The sequence below is a fragment of the Argopecten irradians genome, chromosome 9 (genome assembly GCF_041381155.1).
Source record: "Argopecten irradians isolate NY chromosome 9, Ai_NY, whole genome shotgun sequence".
Taxonomy (NCBI): domain Eukaryota; kingdom Metazoa; phylum Mollusca; class Bivalvia; order Pectinida; family Pectinidae; genus Argopecten; species Argopecten irradians.
Window position 1 is genome coordinate 12,539,970 of NC_091142.1, and position 24,720 is coordinate 12,564,689.

General features: G+C 34.2%; 1 protein-coding gene and 1 long non-coding RNA gene across 3 annotated transcripts in view; both read left to right on the plus strand.

The window, feature by feature from the left end:
• The first annotated feature begins 22 nt into the window (after positions 1-22).
• Positions 23-3,278, plus strand: LOC138331488 (uncharacterized). The gene is made up of 2 exons (XR_011209696.1): positions 23-2,337; positions 2,511-3,278. It is a non-coding gene; the product is annotated as an uncharacterized lncRNA (long non-coding RNA).
• A 3,955-nt stretch (positions 3,279-7,233) lies between these two features.
• Positions 7,234-24,720, plus strand: part of LOC138331489 (rabankyrin-5-like) — a 30,157-nt gene continuing 12,670 nt past the window's right edge. The window contains exons 1-14 of one of the 2 annotated variants that reach the window (XM_069279156.1): positions 7,234-7,253; positions 7,910-8,099; positions 8,431-8,552; positions 9,536-9,671; positions 10,196-10,319; positions 10,715-10,864; positions 16,862-17,027; positions 17,304-17,508; positions 18,412-18,541; positions 19,092-19,197; positions 19,813-19,910; positions 20,152-20,371; positions 20,807-21,059; positions 23,375-23,395. In XM_069279156.1, coding sequence (XP_069135257.1) covers positions 7,244-7,253; positions 7,910-8,099; positions 8,431-8,552; positions 9,536-9,671; positions 10,196-10,319; positions 10,715-10,864; positions 16,862-17,027; positions 17,304-17,508; positions 18,412-18,541; positions 19,092-19,197; positions 19,813-19,910; positions 20,152-20,371; positions 20,807-21,059; positions 23,375-23,395 — 1,931 coding nt within the window. In that variant the 5' untranslated portion in view covers positions 7,234-7,243. The remainder of the gene's footprint in view (positions 7,254-7,909; positions 8,100-8,430; positions 8,553-9,535; positions 9,672-10,195; positions 10,320-10,714; positions 10,865-16,861; positions 17,028-17,303; positions 17,509-18,411; positions 18,542-19,091; positions 19,198-19,812; positions 19,911-20,151; positions 20,372-20,806; positions 21,060-23,374; positions 23,396-24,720) is intronic. The other variant, XM_069279158.1, reaches the window with a different exon arrangement.

A 24,720-nucleotide genomic window follows, 5' to 3' on the forward strand; every position in this document is an offset into this window, starting at 1 on the left:
ATTCCAGCATTATATATATATTATCTCATAGCACTACGAGGTGTGCAATATCTGTACATTTGCCATAAAGTTTTTAATTTCTTTTTTCACAACCATTCCTATATTGTAATTAAGCAGATTTTGATAAAAAAACCTTACATGCTTTAAATGTTGCATAGGCTCTTGGATTATGAAACAATTTAAGGATAGAAATTTTATTTAGCCAATCAAAAATTACATAATTTTTCATGTCTTCTGTGACAGGCTAAGCCAAACCAAAAGTATAAAATTGTTTCATGACCCTGGAGCCTACATTCTGTAACTGGGCCCAGTTTCATGAACATTCTCTAAAGATAAGGAATTCCTTAAAATTCCCTGCAGGAAAGCATTACAGATGGAATGTTTGTAAAACTGGGCCCTGCTGGTTGGCAATGTATTACATGTATGATGTTCTTGTTAAGGTTGTGCCAATTACTGGTTTGTTGAATTTGAATGTGAGTGAAGTTTTATTGTTCTAGAGATCTGTTACAGTATTATTATGTTAAGTTATTTTTATTCTCACTGTTATTATTTCATCTGTGTCCCTCAATCTGTATTCAACCCAGTATTCAACCCATTGTGCATAGGCCTGTCACTGTGAACTATCACTTTATGTTAGGTGAGAAATTTTCAATTCGGTGTTTATTAATACTATTCAGCTTTCTGAACAAAGTTCAATGCTAATGCAACTTTTGATAAAACATGTACCTGGTGTGTTCATTTTTGAGAATCTAGGTAATTTTGATAAACGTGTACGGTAAATGTGAATACGTATTTGTCCCTGGCAATTTCCCTTGCAATAGTGTATATTAAGAACAATGTTGGTAAAAATATGCTAGTAACATACTGACTGGAAGAACCTAAAAGATACTGAGGAAAATAAGTTTTAAAGAACAAAATTATTAATAGAGTAACTTGTTCTCACCATTCAGAACACTCCTATTGTAGTTGTTAGCATGCCTCTTAAAGAGATGTGGGCTTATGGAATCACCCTGACATTGGCATGTTGTAGCTTTGTAATCGATAGTGGTGCAGTGAACATCTAATGAACACTGTCACAATGGGTCAAGTACAGTGGACATTGATTTTTGTTTTGTTTAAGTTTGATTATTTTATTATCACAAAATATGGTATTGCTTGTATTCATTGTGTACAGAATATATTTAGACAATGTCCAAGTAAAAAAATACTTGTTTAATTATATATTTTGGTGAAATATACATAAAACTTGAGGTGAAAAACTGTTGTATTAAGTAGAAAAATACTGATGCATTTATAAGAAACATACTTGTATAATTATACTATGGCAAACCAACTTATTTTAGCGGCGACTTAAATTTGTGTTTTTTTGCCCTACAATATTTTCATGGCAATTTAATTTCACGATTAAATGTTGAAACGCAATATTGTACATGTACTTGTAGTTGAATCTTTTTCGCAGCAATTTATTTTCTTGGATTTTTATCGCAAAATTTACTGTATGCGAAAATGAGTTGGTTTACAATAATATTGATAATTTCTTGTATCTAGGGCACATATTTATGTATTAATATATATTTATATATCTTATATACCTCTCTTTCAGTGTCATGTAGTGGTGCTAATAACACACTGGTTTAAGTTAACATAATATTTTATAGAATATTCAGAGCACAATTTTGACAGGAAATTTGTTGTCACTATGATCATGTCTGGTTATTGAGCGGACTATCACTTTGCCATTGAAAAGTCCTTTTTTGAGGCTGTGGATGTGGCACAATGGTGTAAGCCAATTGGGTCGGATTTTATTTAGGCTAGGGATGATCCAGTGCTATATAGTGAGAGTTTAAGGCTCGGACAGGACACGAGTCGTAGAATTGTCTTCCTTCATCACTTGTATTTCTCAGATGTTATATTTTATAGATATATATACAATACAATTATTTTAGATTATACTATTTTATGCCATAGGTTGTTATATTCTCTAAAACTTAAATTGTTAGTGTCACAACTTTTGATTTTATATGCATTTAAATTTCTACATAAATTGAAATCACAAAGTATCACATAAATCTCAAGCGGGAGTTATTTCCCTTTAATGAAACTTATTGACCAACTCTTATCACTCTTTGTGTGGCTGGCCAGAGATTTGCATATTCTTCTTATAAGAGAAGTCTTCTCAGAAGATCTTGTCTCATTGATGGAAGAGTTCCAGAAGCAAAAGAGCTACTATGTCCAACAATGTTAAAGGTATAGCAAGACAGGACACTTTTGAAACGTTACGTCGTGTCTAACAAGTCGAAAACAGCAAAAATAGTAAAGTGAAATAATAAGAAAACAGTTGATCGTCAAACTCCTTTGTTTTGGAGTAAAGAGCTACAACATTGGATGATCCTTGCCCCGTACGATTAGTGAAATAATAAGAAAACAAGATCAGTCCAACTCCTATGTTTTGGATAAAGAGCAACAAATTGGATGATCTTGCCCCGATTAGTGAAATAATAAGAAAACAGGCTGATCAGTCAACTCCTATGTTTTGGAGTAAAGAGCTACAAATTGGATGATCTTGCCCCGATTAGTGAAATAATAAGAAAACAGCTGATCAGTCAACTCCTATGTTTTGGAGTAAAGAGCTACAAATTGGATGATCTTGCCCCGATTTCTCGAAACAAACTTAAGTCAAAAACTGACTTAAGTCATAAATTTTCATATAAGTTACACAAGGAGAAAAACTTCAGTTTGAACTTAAGTCTGCACTTTTGTTTCGAGAAATCAGGGCCAGAAGTTGTATTCTAGAAGTAGAAGAGAGTAAATTAAGTTAAGCTGGTTTGTATGTACACATAAATGTACTTTGCAGAGGAAATACTGATTTATATATAGTGTATTGATTGTTATTTTCTAGTCCTATATCTGTTATGATATGCTATGTCTGTTGATACTGGTATGTCATAACCGCAATGTAAAGCTGTACTGAAAAACTGTAAGGTTCAAATATGTCAAGCCTGTCTGAATTTTAGGTCTGAAATTACTTGTAGATGGGAGCTGGTTTAGATAGATACTTATACATGTAGATAATGGTAAATGGGAACCAAGAAATCATTTTTCTAAACATGAAAATGCAATACACTGTATTTGTTATGCTAATTTTAAAAAGTTTCATTGAAATGCACAGTGAATTTGTTATTTGATACTAATATACTATATACATATATCTTATTTATATTGATGACTATGTAATAAATTATGTTAAAAACAACAATAAATAAAAACTGAATTTCTCAGTAAGTTTTTGGTTTGATTGCTTTAAGTTACTATTAATAGCCATGGTCATTTAAGGACATACCTGGTTTAGGAGGCAGACTGAAGGAAAGCCGGAATACTCTGAGAAAAAACCCACCGACCAGCAGTCAATACCTGGCAACTGCCCCACATGGGATTCGAACTTGCAACACAGCGATAGATGGCTTGTGGTAATATGTCACAGCATCGGCAAACACTGTCCCATCTCAGTTGGAATTTTATATGTAGTACAGTTTTGTTTCACCCATCAGGTTCCTTGGATTTGCTCACAAATAATTGTAAAAACTGCCAGAGGCAATTATTAAAACCGTAAGGATGTCCCAGGTTTAGATAGTGGACAGAGGTCAGTATCTGGCAACTGCTCCACATGGGATTCAAACTTGAGACACAAGAGGTAGAGGATTAGTGGTAATATGTCTGGATATTTTAACCACTTGACCAACTGGTTGGGTGCAATATTGATGTGAAGTTCAGAAGTATAGGAGGAGTTGTCCGGACACAATTGGTGGATGACAGACAATATCATCTCCCAACCTCTCAACCCAAACTTCCTTGGCGATATCTGCACGCAATTTGCAGACGGCAGACAATATCCCCTCTCAACCCCAACTGTGAGAGATAAAATAAGCCAACCATCATCAGTTTGTGAGTTATTTATAAATCACCAGCTTATAAAGTGATAGTAACCCCTGGAGTATCCGAGGATGCTTCTGTAAGTGATCCTTGGCCGGTTCCTCTGCCATTCAGTACTATTCAATTCACAGTTGCTAAGTTTTCCAAAGTTCCTTAAACAAAAAAGGCAGACAGACAGCTATCTTGAATAACAACAAAAATTTTCCTTGATCTGAATACCCTGAAAACAACACTTGTCAAAGGTATTGTAATTCTGCATTTGTACCTATATGAAATTCAGTAAAATTTCATAAGAAATGTTGCATTTAGAGCGCTGAAAAATTCTGGGCAGACATTACAGAGAGGAAAACTACAACTTAAAGGTGAGTTAAATTTTTTTTTAAAATGATGCTTTGTCTAGTACTATTATGCTAAGCGTTATGTGTCAATATGAGCTTTCTACTCAACAAGCAATATTTCATTATGTATGCTGTTGTACATTCAACCATTTTTTGATTGCCCATTCTCGATACTCCAGGAGTTCCGATCACTTACAATTCATCTCTACACCTTGGACTATCTCATAGTAAAATTGAAGGAAACTCAGAGGGGAAAAAATCTGCATCAATCACTGACCAGCAAAGATTTCCTTTGAAGACTACAGAGAGATCGACGCCCAACTTCAAAGCCACACAGTCAACAACAGACTGTACTTATACAGCTCTTTTGATGTGCATCAAAGGACTTAAATACACGTTCTTTTACCTCAAGTTTTACTCTGATATAGTCCAGGGTGGAGAAATCGTAAGTGATCGGAACCCCTGGAGTATCGAGGATGTTGATCGCCCAATGCTTGTCCAGTCTGTTCTGTACCAATTATTGTGGTTGCTGACATCATGATATCTGGGAGATCGTTGCTTTTCTACTTAATTTCTTCATCATTAAATCCACAAAACGATAGGTTTTAGATAGTATTGCATCCAGTAGGTCATTTAAATATATTATAAACAGCGTTAGCCCTAAAACAGATCCCTGTGGAATTCCCGATGAAACTCGATCCAGCACGACTCCTTGCTTTCTATTTAGAATGAAACTGGTGCAGGTCATCCATTTAATTAGTTCCTTTGTTATTCCATATAATAGCATTATGCTAAAAGTCTTGCGTGGAACTGTATAACTTAAATGGTGACCGCCTTACCTATACCCTACGGCCCAATAGTTCGAAAGGCCGTTAGTCCGAAGCCCATTAGGTCTAAGGCCGTTAGTCGAAGCCCAATAGTCGGAAAGGCCGGTTAGTCCGAAACAGATAATATAACTTGGAAATTTATGTGGCGAACATTTTTCGTAAATGAAACAAACGTTTATTTACAGATTTCAAGCAAAAGTGCTAGGTTCTTATTACTATATATAAATTACATGTATGTGCACTCTATATATTCTGATACGGAAAATTGATTTTTAAAAAAGAGCATATTTTAAAATTACGTGAACAGGATATGATATTAAAGAGTATAGGCATTTATATGTACAGTGAAATCCGGTTTTAATCTGCCCCATAAAAAATATCATTATGCGGGCCTTTCCGGTCCCTTAATAGGGTTAATAAACAAGTCAAAGTAATGGGGAAGGAAACGCAAAAATAGGTCCTGTTTAATCTCATGTACATATTGTAAACAATATAACCGTTTTATATCATGTAAAATAAAGGTCATATTTCGTAAAGATGTGATTATTACCAAGAATTGAATTCATGGAGCAACGTTAATTCTAATGCAATCAAATTACAGTGTACATAAGGCTATACAATCGGACATCATAAGCGTGTATGATGTGGAAGATAATTACATCGAATGTATTGCTTGTGAGATTTCTTTCAATGATTAACTTGAATCGATCTCTTTATGTTATGGAGATTAACACACAGTAAATCTTAGTTTTACTCTAAATAAACGCGAGTAGCGGTTTATGATGGAAGTCACTATGATTACCTAATGTTATATCTCATATAATCATAAAAAATATTCAAATTAATCCGTATCATTCAATTTACTTAAGATAATCTTTTCAAACTCGAAAAATTATTTAGGGACTCTTTTGTCTATAGAAATCATTACGCCCGTCATCTCAGCCAATCAGAAGCAACGTCACAAACGCGACGCCATTTTTTCCTTTACGGCTGATACATGAATTTTTCAAGCCAATGAAAATGCTCGTAACAAGCAAAATTTTATTATCTGAAATATCAACATAATTAAATTTTTTATTATAATTTTTTTTTTTCTTTTGATGTACAATTTTGACCTTTGCAATGCTCCGTGAATAAAACTTAGAAATTGTGCAGATTCAGCAGTGCAAAAAAAAAAATTGTTTTCGTGAAAATACAATTTGTACGTTACATTATAACAACTATTATAACTTGCAATATTTACTAATTTCGGACTAAAGGGCTTCGGACTATTGGTAGCTTCGGACTAAAGGGCCTTTTAGGAACTATTGGACATTCGGACTAACGGGCCTTCGGAGTATTAGCGGCCGCTAGGGATATAAGGGTGTCACCACTTTAATTACCAACTGGCTGAAAGTATGTAGGTTTAATATGATAAGGAAAGGTGCTAAACAATAATATGGACTGTGGTGAATCTTTATATATAACTTCACTTCTGACACCCTAACTTATAAAAAAATAAATGAAACGGAAAAAAAGAAAACCATACAACATGCAAAGTTTGATTCGAGCGAAAATTGAATAAAATTTAATAACCCAAGTAGTCTACATATGTATTAGATAGATCTAGGGGTCATAACCAAGACATTGATACCCAAGGACGTACATAGATGCTTGGATCTACCAAGGATTTAATAAGTGAGTAAATAAATCCATATGTTTTTCTTTTGTTTCGTTTTTTTTTTGGCTAAAAGCCAAATGATTATTTAGATTGCAGCCATTGATACATTGAAGAAAAGTCAAAATCAATTATCAATAATTTTATTAGTCTTAGACTAAGAGCCAACATACATACTCACGTGTGCGCTTTTATTTTGTTAACATGTTGGCTGCAGCAAGGACGTATATGAATCCTTGGCTGCAGGTGCCCGGTTTCTATAACACATTCTATGATTTAGTTGGTTTTTTTTTTTTATTATTTTAGTTGGTGCTAAGATATACCTTTATGTAATTGATTGATAAACAGTTTGTTCAATGTTTAAAATTAAGATTTAATTTCCTGTATTTTGCGGTCATTTACCGCCTACTACTTCAAAAAGTACGAAACTATGGAAACTTTCATAATTATAGTAGCTTTCTGGAGAAAGTCACATGATCAATAAGGACAAAATGGCGGAAGGTAATTGACAATGTCTTGCTAAAAGCTTCCGATATTTTTATTTTCTAAATGTTCTAGGCCATCGGGCATCATGATATTTGTTTTATACGATTTCAATGAGTATCTGTTTGGTACTTTTCGATGCACTGCTGAGATTAACGACTTTATTCCTAAATATATCCATAATTTGAATAATAAAAGCGTGTTGCATTGGTTGGACTGGAGGGTGGGGTTATCACATTTGACATATGTGAGCGATTTATCACCCACGGTTCAGTAACTGATCGTTAACATTTCTAGCATTTCGTACATAAAAAGGACCATATTCTAAAACGTTTTCATATTGCAGTTAATTGTATAGATTGGAATTACGTGTAAACATGTATCATTCGTTTTCTTATTTTTTTTTGTAAATATTTAATGAAACATGTCATGCATATGCATTAACTTAAAGGAAGTATATTTCATTTCTAATCAATATATATAAACATACAGATATTTATGAATATTGCATTTTTGTATTGATTTAATACAAAGAATAAATATGATATAAAAAGTCTCAAAATTAATCAATTGCCTTCAGATAGAGAATTAACAAATAGTTGATATGCAGTTCCATAATTCTATTAAAGTTACTCATACATGCCATTGGAAATTCGAAACTTTTATTTCTTAAGGCGAGGTGGTCAAACTACAGAACCACCTGAGTCTGCTGCGTGAGGAATATGTTAAGCTACAGAACCGCCTGGCTGAGGTGGAAAAGAAGTACCAGATAGCAACAGCAAGTACTGGACAAGTTGGCAATGACAACTTTGTCGCAAGACTTCTCAAGACTGTGGCTGACTTATTTGACAAAGAATTATATAGGTAACAATAATCTCAAATAACATTTTAAAAAAGGAATATTAATGAGATATCAATATTTTTTAAACACCCACTACCTTTCTGAAACAAAAAAATGAAAGTTTTTTTTAAAAACAATAGCAACATAAAAACATTTATATTGACTGCTTTAAAGCACAGTATTTAGGATGACAGTGGGAAACATAATGCGACCTGCGATATAAATATCAACATTCAAATTTGTTTTCAGGAAGGCAGTGGGCCTTTAAAAGTTACAAGTTGAAAAATATAATTTAATATGAATAAACATGTATTTATGGTTTTAATATACTCGATGTGTACAATTATATTTCAGTGATTTACAAATACAGCTAGATGAATCTAAGCAGCTGTTTGGTCACCGTTTTGTCCTCGCTGCCAGGAGTGACTACTGGGGAGTTCCTGACCTCAGTCAAGTGTCAAGTCTTGATTTATCAAGTAAGCAAATAAACAAAACAACAAATAAGAAAGCTGTAAGCAGCAACAATATCAAAAAAAGCAGCAATGTATATATATATAAAAAGATATATTTATTGTCAATAAAATATTGTTGAAGTTAGTTATAAAGTCACACTATAAGTAACTATCAACAAAAATTCAAGTTAGAATGACCCCGATACTGTTAAGTATTTGTAAATGTAGTTGAAATTAAATTATATCAAAGAATATTTATAATGATTTCTTTATAACTTTGGTACAGCAGTTGGTGAAAGTCAATACTTGTAAACATGCCTTCATTTTAAACTGGTCACCATAGAAGTTACGATTATTGCCAAATGGAAGTCAGAAAGTTCATGACCTGTTCTCGGAAGGGTTCGGACAGACGTTATGGTAGTCATATGACGTTCTTGGCAACGTTGTTACAATGCCAGCTAACTTCTGATTTGTTTGACTAAATGGGATTCAACAAGCGATGTTCAATATTTATATGATTTTTATCAAAAGTTTGCGAATCATTTTCGCTCATCTTGACTTTGATTTAGTTCGGTCTCTGCATGATTTACAATAAGATTTTTTTTTAACATTCTACTAAATCATGAAAAATATAAGACAGTTACGGATATTGGGACATTAAAAGAAATGTCACAACAACATCAATAAGAACAACCATCAAGAAATTTACAAAAACCATATTACATGGAACATTTCGGTCATATATGTATTGGAAGAGACATATTCCATTTGAACTGGAGTGAGATGAATAATATCTTTTCACATATTTCCGTTAAACGATTATTTAAATCAATTTCTGATAATAATACAACTTTTTCCATCAATTTGTTCTGAACATAAAACTTTCATTTGGTGATACATGTAAACTGCATTTATTGTTTTTTTCATCAACATACTTTTCATTCTTCCTATGTGAACTTTCTGCTGTATAATTTGATGAAAAATATTTCTGTTTTGTCTGATTCCAGACATAAAGTATGAGGTGGCCCATGCCTTGTTACGATGGGCATACACAGATGATATAGACATCAGATCGGATAGTGAATTTCTACTGGAACTCCTCAGAGCAGCCACAAAGTTCAAGCTCAAGACTCTACAAGAAAGGTAGGCTGCTCAATTCTCAAAAAGAAAAAAAATGAATTTTAACCCTTTAACTCCATGACTCAGTTCTATTAATTCAATGTAACGTGTTGGTCTTGACCAAACTTTGCACAAAGCATTTATGTACACTGTATGTTAATTCTCAGATGATCAGATTTTAGCAATGTCCAGTCACATTGAAATTATTTAGATTTGACTGTATGTGAATGAAATACATTATGAAAATGTTATAAATCTGGTACACATGGTACCATGATCAGTAAGGTATTTCTTTCATTGCACGTTGTGTGGCTTCCACTTTCACTTTGATGAACTACCCTATCTCCATACCAGGTGAGAAGGGTAGATGGGTTTAAAAACAATTTGAAGATGTAACCTTGAATCAGAAATGTTCAGAACACCATTTAAGGATGGTAATGTGGTAATGATGAAATAAGACAGACTAAACATAATTTTGTTTACTCAAGTCTATTGTAGTTAAAAATGGAATCATTGATCACTTATGATTCAGTTTATTGTTACTTCAGGTGTGAAAATGGCCTGATGTCGTTTGTGAACATGAAGAACTGTATCACATTTTACCAGACAGCCGAGGAGATAGGAGCTAATCTACTGAAGGGGCATTGTTCTACCCTGATATCTAACCACTGGGTAAGGATTAAGTAATAAATATAATACTTAACACATTCAGAACTAAATTAATATATAGCTGGGTATTTTCACAGGGATGATATTTTTGTGATTTTGCGGGTCATTGCTATGGTTGTGAAAATTTGTTCTTTGAAATATTGAGAAATGGTTGATTCATATATATACAGTATGCCATATAACAAAAAATTTAAAAGCGCTAAAATTTAATTTCTTGTTTTTCGTTTAAATCGCAAAAATCGCTTACACTTAAACTGTTAAAATAATCTTACAACACCCATACATTCAACAAACACAATACCCACCGCAGGGTCCCAAATGGCCTATTTCAATTCAAATCACCTTTATAGAAAGGTTTGACTGTAACCTCCAGTAACAGGTATTTTTTTGTTTTGTAGAATGATTTCACCAGTGAGGACTTTGTCCATATGCCTGCCCCACTTCTGTACCAGATGTTCAAAGCCAAGACTGAGTTTCCACTCCACGCCACCATACGTGCCAAACGGGAGGATGCCTTGTTCTTATACCTCATAGAGTATGATGCTCAGGTACAAACAAACAACCTAACAAGCAAGCAAACAAACAAATTTGTAGTGTAGTTTAGTAAACTGATTCTTACATAAATGTATTATCTGGATATATTTACAGTCTGAGTGTTTCGTCACTATATGAATCAACCAACTGACGAAAACAAACATTTGCCTATGAAAACACTATGAATACACTCTGAATACAACAATTCTTGTGCATCGATCAGCTGATTTCAAACAATGCGCCAGTTTCATATCAATAAAAAAATAGTCCCTCACAATGTTTTTAATATATAATCTTTAATGTGTTGCTTCTTGTTATAGAATCAACTAAGTTTTACTGTAATAAGTCAATCAAATCTTATTTTAACTATATTTCTTGTTTATCGTTTGTCATTTGCAAAAAAAGGTCGAACGGGAGGCAGAAGCTTGAAAACACAACGTTGTGGAATGACTTTGTCATCCAGCTGTTCCATTAATCTTATTTCTTGTCGTATATGGGTGTCATAATTTTAAATATAATATAATAACCTTTCAATAATTTTTATTTTCATAAATTATTCTTATGTAAATATATGACATTCAATCCCTTTGTGAATGATTGATAAAAAAATGTGTATTCAAAGGACTATGTATGGTTTGGGCCCTTTTTGGCCCCCGAATTCATCAAATTTTCAAAACTGTTATTTGATATTTTAATTGATGAAGTTTACATATTTTTGTTCAAGGATGTGCTCTATAGTTCCATAGACAAAAACCTAGCAAAAATTGGCCAAAATTGTCAAAACTTCCCCATTTTTAGCTCGCCTATTCGAAGAATAGGGGGAGCTAATGTTGTCACCCAGGCGTCGGCGTCAGCGTTGGCGTCACATTTCACGTTAAAGTTTTTGAGCAAGTTTCTATTTCGTCAATTGTTTAAGCTTAAGTCATCATAAATGTTGATGATTTTATTTTCCTAATGTGTATGGATGCTGAACGTGGTAATACAACCAATTTGGGGCCCTTAGGGGGTTTTTGAGTCTGTTAAATTTGTCATATTTTCATGTTAAAGTTTTTTAGCAAGTTTCTATTTTGTCTATTGTTTAAGCTTAAGTCATCATAAATGTTGATGATTTGATTTTCCTAATGTGTATGGATGCTCTGAACGTGATAATACAACCAATTTGGGGCCCTTAGGGGGTTTTTGAGTCTGTTAATTTGTCATATTTCCATGTTAAAGTTTTTGAGCAAGTTTCTATTTTGTCTATTGTTTAAGCTTAAAGATGCTCCACCGCCGACAGAGTATAAATGATATTAATCATAATGAACAATAATTGGTGTTTAATCGTGTATATATATGCCTAATTAACACAAAAATTATATAAAATAATTGATTTCGCCTTTGGTGCATGCGCAATCAGTACTTCATTCCATATAGGATATAGTGTCACAGAATTTTTTCGGGATGCAATTAATTATTTTTCATATTTTTTAACTTGACGTAAAATTAGAAGCTCAAACTTTTCAATAGTGGTAATGGTGTAAAATAAGTAACTTTTGTAACTGAAGAAAAATACTATATTGTCTGCTCCTGTTTTTTATAGTGAAAAAATACCGTTTGTCAGCGGTGGAGCATCTTTAAGTCATTATAAATGTTTATGATTTTTATGGAGGCGTGTGTAATACACGCCTGCCATTATGGGATTACTTTTGGTTTTCAATTATCACCGGAACACTATACCTTGGTAATCCTATCGACAGTTTCTGGAACTACGGGAGATAACTTTATACTGTGTATTGCAACATACGTTGTGTATTGTACAGCAGTCTATACTAACTGTCAGAGGTTCTTCGTTTATCACATGTTTCAGTCACATTCATGTTTCAGTCACATTATAATTTCCCACTTAATATTTACTTCAGACTTGTTTTCAATGTTACAATAAGGTATTAATTATCGGTACTTTTACTAGCCTAGGCCTAGTAAGTACGCTGCAACTGTTAGCCTTAACTAACCAACGGCAGACTAACTTTACAAACCGCGAATCTAAAAGTAATTGCATATAATCTTGTTTGAAAGTAAAAATAATCCAACTGACAACAAATGCCTTTTCAATTACAGGTATTTAATCGAATATTGCTATGCCTGTCCACCAATATTTTATAAAAACGAACTAGAATTCTCCCAAACTGACGAACAGTCCGTACAAAGGGAGACAACTGTTACAAACCCTACCGACGCACTACAATGCACAGTGTTACTATATAAAACTCTGAATAAATTAACCGAGAAAATCACACATGTGTTCACTGCTTCACTCATGTTACCGGGGACGCCATCATGGCTTCTGTTGTTGATATTACGGCATATATTTGTAATTATTAGTACGATGTCATGATATTTAAATATCACAGACCTAAAAGCATATATAATCTGACAATTATTTAGACGATGTTTTATTCAATTTGACCGAACGAAAATCTGACGTTCATCAAGAAACGGCGAGGTCCCGTGCTATCGCCATTACCTGACACTGTGTTGGTCCTGGAATGGCTGGTGAGTTTACAGCCGTGAGTGTTGATAATTTTGTTAAAAACTTGTTGTCAAAACTTCAATAAACCTTTAATATACTTCATTTACAGTTGATAGATTATTTTCGTGCATATTTCAACGGCAAATAATGTACTAACATCCTACAACAAACACTACTCGGAACGATAGAAAGTGAAAGAAGCGGTGAACTGGCACGGACAAAGCAGAAATAACAGTGTTTTACAGAGCAAATATATTGATGGAGCCATGAATCCCATGATACAGATATTAATTAGTTTGTTTACGATATTTGAAGTAATTTGTGCATATTTTTTAAGTTATAAAAAATCGGCAATTTTTTGAGTATTTCTGACAGAGAAAATCGCCCATTTTCTGACATATAAACATTTTTATTAATTTTTGAAGTCCTCATGTCGAATAATGTTTGGAAATGATAACATCACTGTGTATTTTTATTCATTCTGAAGCAACATTATTGACAACATTTCTCAAAAATAAACATGAAAGACCCAATTTTAAAAAAGTATTATCAATCCAGACTGAAAACTTCACAAAGTGCCATTGAGATGGTGCATACACATGTACATGTATAAGGGAGGCAAATGCTGTCAAAAAATCAAGAATAAAAGAAAATTAAAAATTGTAATAAAAAATATATCAAAATTCTCAGTTATTTTGGTTTATGATTAGTGTAACGGAGCCGTCGGTTACTCGTCTCAGTACACGTACACTAAAAGTCAGCTGGTAGCGCTCGACTTCTGTACAATAGGCTATACTTCAGCCCAAACCCCTGTGCCGGAAATACGTAATCACTGTCACTCGCCACACATGCGCACTCTCAGAACAATGGCAGCTTCCATCACAGAACAGACCTCACACCAAGACTGGACATAAACTTAGGTAATTACCACTCACACACACACAATTACTCCATCTAGTGCACACACATCGATACATACGATATCCATACAAACGTACATTCTCTCCAAGCGGCACAACACAATCACAAACCGATACAAATCTCACACAAACACCGCTGTCAAACGTAACACATGTCTCGCTGTCACAATAACACTCGAGCTCTACCTTACTGCCATTGTCGACGACTCAAACCATTTACGATAATAAAATTATACAACTACAGTAAATACCGACTTATTATTGATCCGATCGCCATGGGATATAACAACAATAATTTAACATACTTATTAAAAATATCAACCAACTTCGTTACATTAGGTAAACCACTTATCACGGCATATATCTCAGGCAAATATTGCTACAAGGTTAAGACATAATGTTGAGGAAAATTGTTTTACAGCCGTGCTACCCCAACTGAGAACGATGCGTGCATATAAACCCCTACCGCTCTACCGCTGACTTGAATGAGTGTACTCACAGGTTTACGAAGCGCAAAAAAACCCTAAATAAACGTATTTTTAGTTTTTTTTTTTTTTTGCGCGTCGTAAACCTGTGGTCTACATGTGTCCCGGCTGCAGGCCGTGTGCAAAAAATCAAAACACACGTGGGATTTATAAGATGAGTCCTTAACTGTCCTATATTTAGGATTTTCAAAAGTGGTTTGTAATATTATTAAGGGGAAACTAACAAGCTACAAGGTTAGTGACATTTTAACCGTACGTCAAACTCCTGTGCTCAAATAAAGGTGATTATTGCAAGCCAACGTATTTGCTATCCGATTGCTCTTTAAAGTTGATGAATGATCTCAAACACACTAATAACTTATTGTGGCAATTTTAATAAGTAACTAGATTATAATATTTTCAAATAGTTCTTATAACTATTCATGTGTAATATCTCCAGACATTGACATGTGTATGGAGTACGGCGGACTGCCAATTTTTTTTGACATGGTCTGCAAGATATATTTCTCTGTTTCAGTTATGGCACAGGGCCATGTATAGTCTCTATATGAAAAAAGCCAGAAAAACTTATATGTATTTCTGGCTATTTTTTCATATAGAAACTATACATGGCCCTGTGGTTACGATGGCCATTAAAAGAAAACAAACACGATGCAAGTATCATGTTATTTTCTTCTAAATACAACACTTTTTGTGCAAGTTGTCAAGCATTTATTGTGAATGTTTTGCAATGAAATTACCACCTTTATAACATTGAATTTGTGGTTCCCGGAAATTTAAAACATGTAAAAACCAACACAAACTTTTAAAAGGAATATACATTAGTCGTGCATCATTTTTATTCTATATATAATTATTCATTGTTCATGATTATTTCTCATACAATATTTTCAAGATCTTTGGAGCGTTTATTTTTAACAACCTTATAAGATTAAACATTTTCATGATTTAACTAATTTGCAAATATTTGATCCACATTATCCTATAATAAACAACAGTTATTCTTCGAAAGCACAAAATTTTCAATTTGTTATTTCAATCAATTGAAAATAACCTGAACATGTACAATTACCTCTATTATGATATATCTTTAATGTTTCAATATATCTTTACCCTGTCGAGAATCTGAGCTACGCCTCCTTCAGTACTTTCAGTACTTTGATATTTTCCTAATGTGTATGGCTGCTGAACGTGATAATACAACCAATTTGGGGCCCTTAAGTTTTTTTTTGAGTCTGTTAATTTGTCATATTTCCATGTTAAAGTTTTTGAGCAAGTTTCTATTTTGTCAATTGTTTAAGCATAAGTCATCATAAATGTTTATGATTTTATTTTCCTAATGTGTATGGATGCTGAACGTGATAATACAACCAATTTGGGGCCCTTTAGGTTTTTTTTGAGTCTGTTAATTTGTCATATTTCCATGTTTAAATAGTAAATACTTGAACATCAACTTCTTCTGAATAGGCGAGCTTTGCTGTTCTCCAAAACTTCCCCATTTTCATAATTTATGCATATTTTGGATGGTTACCATGGCAACTACATCTGCAAAATTAGAAAACAGTCATTATAGTTGAATCTGGGATATACCAAATATTTAAAATACAACAAATTAATCAATAAATAACTGGTTTGAAAATTTGATGGATGTGGGGGCCAAAAAAGGCCCAAACCATACTTAGTCCTTTTAAAAAGTGATATGGTGATCAGGCAGTAAGTTAGAGTAACTGGTAATAGCTTTACTATTATAATAACATTTAAATTTTGGCAAGATACAAATTTCTACTCGAGGGAGAATTCAAATCTTTCCATGAATAACTGTTTAAAATGTAAAATTAACACATTATTGTCAGTAATAAACCTTGATTACGAATTTAGGTATTGTGTTGTGTATATGATGCAAATACATGAAATACCCTTTTACAGGAAATGTTTGATTGTTACTTATATAAAATAAAACTGTTTTTCTGTAGAACACTTATGAATTCTCCTTTCATTAATTGACTTATTTTATGTTATTTTATCATTAATTTCCAATTATTAGTATGAATGGCTGAATTGCACCTAATCTCAATAACCTCTGATATGTTGTTTCAGTTGTCTACCAAATTAAATGATGTTGATGACAAGGGTGACCTGCCCTTAGATTTGGCCCTACAGTCGAGACAGTCCAGTATAGCGGACACGTTGATGAAACACCAGGTAGATGTAAACCGACGAGACAACACCGGGAAATGTCTGCTACACAAGGCAATCAAACGAGGTGATTAGAGAAATATTGAAGACGCTAATGCCATTGTACTACACATGAATTGATGATGTCAAATCATGTACCTCACATTTAAAAAGTTGGCATATGTAATCTATTATATCCCAGAGGTTGACATAGGAAACACTCATGGCTAAACTGGTGACTTTATAGATGGTAGAAATTCGTTGAATTATAAATGGTATACCATTAGCATGCTAGAACGGTAAAAGCAGGAATATAGCATGTATGATTTATCAGTTTGATTGAATGTTAATAATTTGTTTTCAGGTGACGAGTTTTCTGCCGATTTCCTCATACGTAACCGAGCTGATGTTACCATGACGACCCACCTAGATCGAGAGTCACCCCTCCACATGGTAGCGACCTTTAACCCTGATGTGACTAGTGCTGATGTAATAGCTGGGATGGCACGCATTGCTAAGCAACTTATGGAGCATGGAGCCGACCCCAACCATCAGGATACCTCTGGGAGGTCAGTAGGTCACAGGTCATGGGGTTACAGGTCATAGGATCACAGGTCACAGGGTTTTGTGTTTTAACTCCTATATTACGCAGCTATTTGGAGACTGATGGTCACAAATCTGGTGGTTACTTTTAATGTAAATCATGTTCATTTATGGTACATCTGTCTAACAGTCAAAATGTCTTCAGAGATGTCCATATTCCAGGGAGGATAAGATATCTCTATTTTGACCTAGGAACTGACAGCCTGCAGGTACAGAAAGATTGTATGATGTCATGGCAATAATAACGTAATGTTTTGAAATAGCAAATTGACAACACAAGACATTACCTGGCATTCATCCTCAATAGTTCAGGGGTTCCGATCACTTACAGTATGATTTCTACACTCCTGGACTATCTCATAGTAAAATTGGAGGCAACAGAACAGAACAGGTAATTTGGGCATTTGATGTACATCAAAAGAGCCGAATAACAGTACACTGTGGTTGGCTGTGGCTTTGATGTTAGGCGTCACTCTTCTGTTGTCTTCAAAGAAAATCTTTGCAGGCCTGTGATTGGTTCAGCTGTTTTCCACTGAGCTGCCTCCAATTTTACTATGACGTAGTCCAGATGTGTAGTGATGGAAAGTGATTGGAACCCCTGGAGTATCGAGGATACCTAGTATTATGATAACAACTACTTATTAAGGTCAACAGTAAAGACATATAAAAAGTAAAAAGAGAAACACGATTATTATCATTTCCTCTTGTGGTAAAACACTTGAGAATCTTTCCTCTTGGATGTATAATCTCTTGTCCGACTCACAAGGAGGTGAATTATTCCATCAGCAATTAGTTCATATAAGTCATAAATTTAGATCATTATATAATTATATTTTATCTGGTAACAACATTTTTGATTTTTGTTTCAGTACTGCCCTCCACGCTGCTGTGTTCAGTAAAAACGTGGCAGTGTTCCAAACACTCCTGGACAGTAATAAGATCCATTTTGAGCTGAAGAACTCGGACGGCCATACTGCCTTGTGGCTCGCCTTACAGCAGGTCTGTGTTACAAGTATTTTAATATTTTTAAAGTTATATTTACTCATTCAACCCCTCAAGACACCTTTATACTCTTCTAAATTGATGACTAGACTAGTCCATTATGATATTTCAGGGGTGAATGATTTAAAACTATAAAAAGCTGATAACTGTTTCAACAAGAATCTCTTTCTAAAATGCGGCAAAAATTGTTATTATTGAAACATTTGTATATACAAGTGCAAATAAAAAACTATTAATAAAAGTAAGCCTGACTGGAATTAGTCTAAAGACCAATGAAATCACTTTGTTATATTCATAATGCATTGTACACTTATGATAAATGTATTATAGTATGATTGTCGGGGAATGAAAATTGTTACGTTATAACCATGAATTTGCAATTGTTGTATGTTTGTTTGTTATAAATGTAGTTTACTGTATTTGTTTCTTATTTTCTTTCATTCTATGATGTAGTTAAAACTAACTACATACACATTTGACATTAGTGACCTAGTTGTTACATTCAGATTGACCTTGCCATTGATGTTTAATGACCTTGACCTTGTAGGGAGAGGAGAGACAGGGAGACGTACAGACTGTGTACGGCCCACAAAGTTTTGCTGCACAGCTCCTGGCCAAGGGCAGTTCACCCGACGCTGTTGAACCAGAGACAGGTAGGTCAGAAACTAAACAGGTCACATGATATAAGATTGGTAGGGCACATGATATAAGATTGCTAGGTCACATGATACTGTATAGTGAGTGGTTTGTTTTCGCTATATTTATGTTTCCATGGGAATCTGCGAATTCAAAACACCAGCAAAATATTCAGAGACTCATTGATGTACCTAAATACCATGTAATTTTACCCCTGTGAATATACCCCATATAGAAAACCATGACATATCAATCCCTGAGAACTTAAAGCGCAATACAGTTTAAGATTGCTGAAATATTTCCCTGGAATACAATCACTTATATATACACATATACATTGTATTCATTAAATTCAACTAACATGATATTATTTTAAAATTATTGTACAATGTACTTTGGTTGGGTTTGTTGTTGAGCATGACCTTTTCGTAAAAATATTTGAATTGGTGTTTGTTCTTGAAAACCCTTTAAAAAAGACTTGGATTAGAAAACAACAACATTGAAGTAAAAATCAATTTTAACACTGAGAAAAACTCTTAAAATGCTATTCTTGTTGATATGGTTCATCGGTGTAATTTTCTTGTGGTAAAATGTATACATTAAATCATATAGACTCTACATACATATTACAGGTGACACTCTGCTACATTTAGCCACTAGATCTGGTAATGAGAGGGCTGGGATTTTCCTCGCTACTCACGGAGCCAAAGTGAATCTCTCAAATAGTAAGGTAAGCTGGTTATATCACATATAGACATTAAAATAGTACCTGTTTTGGACATATGAGACTTTCTTGGATTTCAAAAATGAAATCAATTAAATTATTTTTCTTATCTCATATTCTACGTGATGGAAACTGTTGGGTGCAAGGTACTACTATACTATTCTTAAATGACACTAGGATGTAAAAACTATAAAATGAGATACCAAATATCTTTTAAACATAACAAAGTTTTTTATGTTGATTTCAGGGTGAGAACCCCCTACATTTAGCTTGTCAGAAAGGTCTGTCGAAGCTTGTAGAAGTGTTACTAGGCAAGGGAGGTAACCCTAATGGCCAGACGAGAAAGTCGACAATGAGTGATCTGATGTTAGGACAAGATGAGACGCCCGTAACGTTACAAACTCCTCTACATTTAGCCCTCGTCAACAAACACAGTGAAATTGTGGAGATCTTCCTGCAACATAAAGGTAAAACGGGAAAAAACAACAAACAATCAAAATATCTTTCAATTTCAAACAATTTTATTTTCCTACAAAGCATCACAGTGGTAAAAGTTACAAACACTCATGAACAGTAACACACAAAACGGAAATAGTTATCTAAATTCAAAGGAAGATATTCCCAATATGGGAGATAATTCCCAATCTTATTGTTTGAAAAGTTTGAAAATTTTACTTTAATTTGAAAAAAATCTCTTATTTTTTAGTGTACAGATGAAACTTCTTATGTTGTTATGTACAGGCCAAGAAGCATATTTATTGTAAGTTGCTATAATTTGTTTTTGTCCATAGTTGTAAAAAACTTCTGTAAGATATTCTTTTATTTCTTTCAGTGAAACTTTCAGGCCATTGGTAATAAATTTATTGTTTTCCTTTTCTTAACTTTGATTTATTGATTTACAGTGGAGGCTGCCCACAGTGAAGACAATGTCCTTATCTTACCAAACTTTAATCTGAAGGACTCCGACGGCCAGACGGTCCTAGGACTCGCTCTGTGGAGTGGCCTCCACTCCGAGGCTGACCGACTCCTCGGGGCTGGAGCTAACATCAACGAGAAAAACGCTGACGGCTTCTCACTGCTCCACCAGGCTATAGAAAAGCAGGATACAACAAGTGCCATGTTTCTTATAGAACACCAGGCTGACCTTAACATGAAGTAAGTAGAACAGTCAGACAGGGCCATGGTAGTCTGAGTACGGAAAGTTATAGGCCAATTAATTCAGTATCTGATTCAAAGCCATAGTCAGGAGAGGAGATGCCATTCAAAACCCTAATCCTAATTAAAATGGAAGGAGGGCTGGGGGGGGAAGGGTGTTACAAAAACTTGTCCAACAGAGGGAGGTAATTTTAAATAATGTTAGATACCAGTTCCCAATGTCTCGAAGCAAACTTAAATCAAAAACTTTCTCACAAGTTACATTTTATTACGGAGAAAACGATTTGACTTATGAGTCTGCACTTTTTTTTGAGAAATCAATGGTCTGATCATTATTAGGAATAATCAATGAAATTTATTTGATGATCAAAATGAAAATATCAAAAGAAAATATAATTTCTGCCTCTTGTGATTGGTAAGGGAGGTAAAACTTATGACATTATGCTTTGGAGCATTAATTTAGTATTATTTAAAACTGATTTTCCTGTATTTTTGATTGCTTTGCTAATTGTATAGTTTTAGACCAATGGCCTGCTGTTTGGTTTTGTGATGCTATTGTCTTTATTGTCTGTAGCTGTCGAGGTGTGTGTGAAGGTTGAGCTTGACACTACACTATTCTATCTTTGCAATATTACAGTTAACTCCCTTGTGGATAGATGTCCAGTGTGATGTCATTATGTAAATATTCTCTGTCTAAGTGGGATGTTTGTGTCGACATTTTTTTACATAGTAATTATACCTCATATCAGTGACAAAGTACTGCTGTATAGTTGACTTAACTTTTGCTCTATTTGTAGGCAAGTTGATTTCCAAATTTAGATACATGCAAACACCGAAATTTGTACCCAGGAATAACAACCAAACATAAAATTATAGTAAAATTTTCTCCTACAGTGTAAGATTGTTTTTTAGATACATTGTATATAATTTTTTTATTTACTTTTCCTGAAAAGACTTTAAAGAATTCTGAATTAGTCGTAAGAGTGACTGTTAAGTTAACACACACTGCTAAATTAGATTCTTGTTAATGCTCATAAATCAAGCTTGATGTGTAATGCTTAAAATCTTATTGTTTTACAACTATTTTGTTCAACATAGGTATGCTTGAACTAATTAGAATTTTGTCTTTACTTATTACAGAATTATCTGCCCTTGTGGGTAGATATCGGTATCCATTGTGATGTCATATGATTGTGAACGTAAAGTCATACTTTCAGAGAATACAATTTGAGTTCTGAGCACAAAGTAGTGATGTCACTGTCACCATGGATACCTACCTGCAAGGGAGGTAACTCTGTAATTTGCAATGACGGAATAAACTCAAAGCTGTTGATTCTGCTAAAGCATTTCATTGTCACATGGTAGACTCTTGTCACCAAAGTCCTTGGTAATGATGCCATGAAATGGGGTTAAGGGTCATTCTGTAGGGGTAGGGGTCATACCGTGTGGGTTGGGTGTCATACCGTGGGGGTAGGGGTCATACTGTGGGGTAGGGGTCATACTGTGGGGTTAGGGGTCATACCGTGGGGGTAGGGGTCATACCGTGGGGGTAGGGGTCATACCGTGGGGTTAGAGGTCATTCTGTAGGGGTAGGGGTCATACTGTGGGGTTAGGTGTCATAACGTCTGGGTAGGGGTCATACTGTATAGCTGGTTATTTATTGAGGTCACAATTTAAAAAAGAAAAAATAAATTTCACCATTTCTGAATTTCCACTCTCTGCCTATAAGGTTATATATAATTCAACCATTTCTTAACATTTCAATATTAATGGAATCATAACAATATACAGAAAAATTGCGTAAAAAAATCTTTCCAGCGAAAATAATTTTTTAAATGGTATGTCTTCTCACACGTTTCTGTCTGTCTGTCTGTCTATCAGATTGTTCCCATTTGTTTGGCAATTGGGCTGTTTAGACATAACTTCTAGTACTAGACAGTATATACAATATCATTCCCCCACGTTGCCAAATCGGTTATTTTACGTTTGTTATCATTGTTGTTTTGTCTACAGATATCATGGCAATGCTTTGTTGTAAATTGTGCTGATTTCATCTAAAGCTAGAAACAGTTACCTGGTATCAAAAATTGTATGCTTAACTAAAGATAGGTGACCTTGACATTTAATAAATGACCTTCACCTTTGATTTTCTGCTTTGTTTGCTGCTTTTCTTTAAGTAAAGTTTTGTGTTTCATAATTAGATTTGGTGAAAACAGAACTAGGACCTATTTCAAATTAACTTCTGTAATCAGTTATAAAAATATTTTCCAGCTAACACAATATTGTTTTACATTGACTGCTGTGTCTTTTTACAGATATGTTGAAGATTTCTTTGGGTAACTGTCTAACAGCATGTGGTCCAGATACCGTCCTGCTTTTTAACCATATTATTAACTTTCACTTTCTGTTTTATATCTAACCAGTTTAATTGGTAATGGAATCATGACGTATCGTGGTAACCTATTTATTCTTTGATTTTAAACATTTGCCCAGCGGTCAAATTTGAAATCCAACCCAATTTCAAGATTTCATATATGATGTCCTTCCATGAAATTGGGGGTGGGAAGGGGGGTTTGGGGGTGGGCTACCAATGTCAGTCTCATTGTATATGTCCATAACTTTCCATTTTATCCAGTCCTGTTCGGTCTCACTCTGTCATTTGAGGCAGAGGCGTTTGTACAATCAATTGAACTTCCATATAACCTTCAGATGTTTTACATTATTTTTTCCGTTGTTGAGAATGTTGTCATTAAGCTTTTTTTTTCTGTCAATGTGTTGTGATTATGCCTTATTGCTATATGGACCAATACTTTCTTGTATAACTTTTCCTCAATCATTAAGTTACTTCTGATTCTGTTTGCGCACTCTATTACGAGGTGATTCAATATTTAACACCCTTTCCTATTATACATGCACTTATAACTCTGGACTCCATTTTGTTTTCAACACCCTGAAGTTTAATTTGGATGGTTTCACTTTCAGTTTTAAACATAAGTATTGTTTTATTTCTTCTCATTTGCTATGGCTGTTACCCATAATCTAGTTCATTAACAAGTATATTGACTCCTGCATTCTAATCCCTTATGCTCAGTTTTGGACTTTCGGCCCTGATTTTTTCACATGATTTATTATGTGTCCACCCCAAAACCTTAACAAGTCCCTATTGTGTCCCTGTAAGATAGGTTCTACAGTGTAATGTTTTAGGGGCTGCTGTGGCCAAGTGGTTAAGATATCCCGACATATTACCAAAAGCCTTCCACTTCTGGGTTCAGAGTTTGAATCCCATGTGGGGGCAGATGCCAGGTACTGACCACTGGTTGGTGGTTTTTCTACAGGTACTCCAGCTTTCATCCACAAACAACCTGGCACATCCTAAAATGACCCTGGTTATTAATATGTTAAACTAATTCAACCTAAAAGTGTGTATTGTTTCAATCCTTCTGCTTATCTTTCAACTGGGTGTTAACTTAACGACCAATTGTTAATATACCCTTGTAAGTGACAAATGATTGCACATTTGTGAAATTTAGCATCCTAGCTGCAAAGATTGCATGAATATACCCTCCACCTGTCTCGGAGACAAAATTGTTAATACTGATGATGTTGTTAAAAGAAGACTATCGTTATACAGAAATGTTCTGGTGTTCCAACATATAACCTG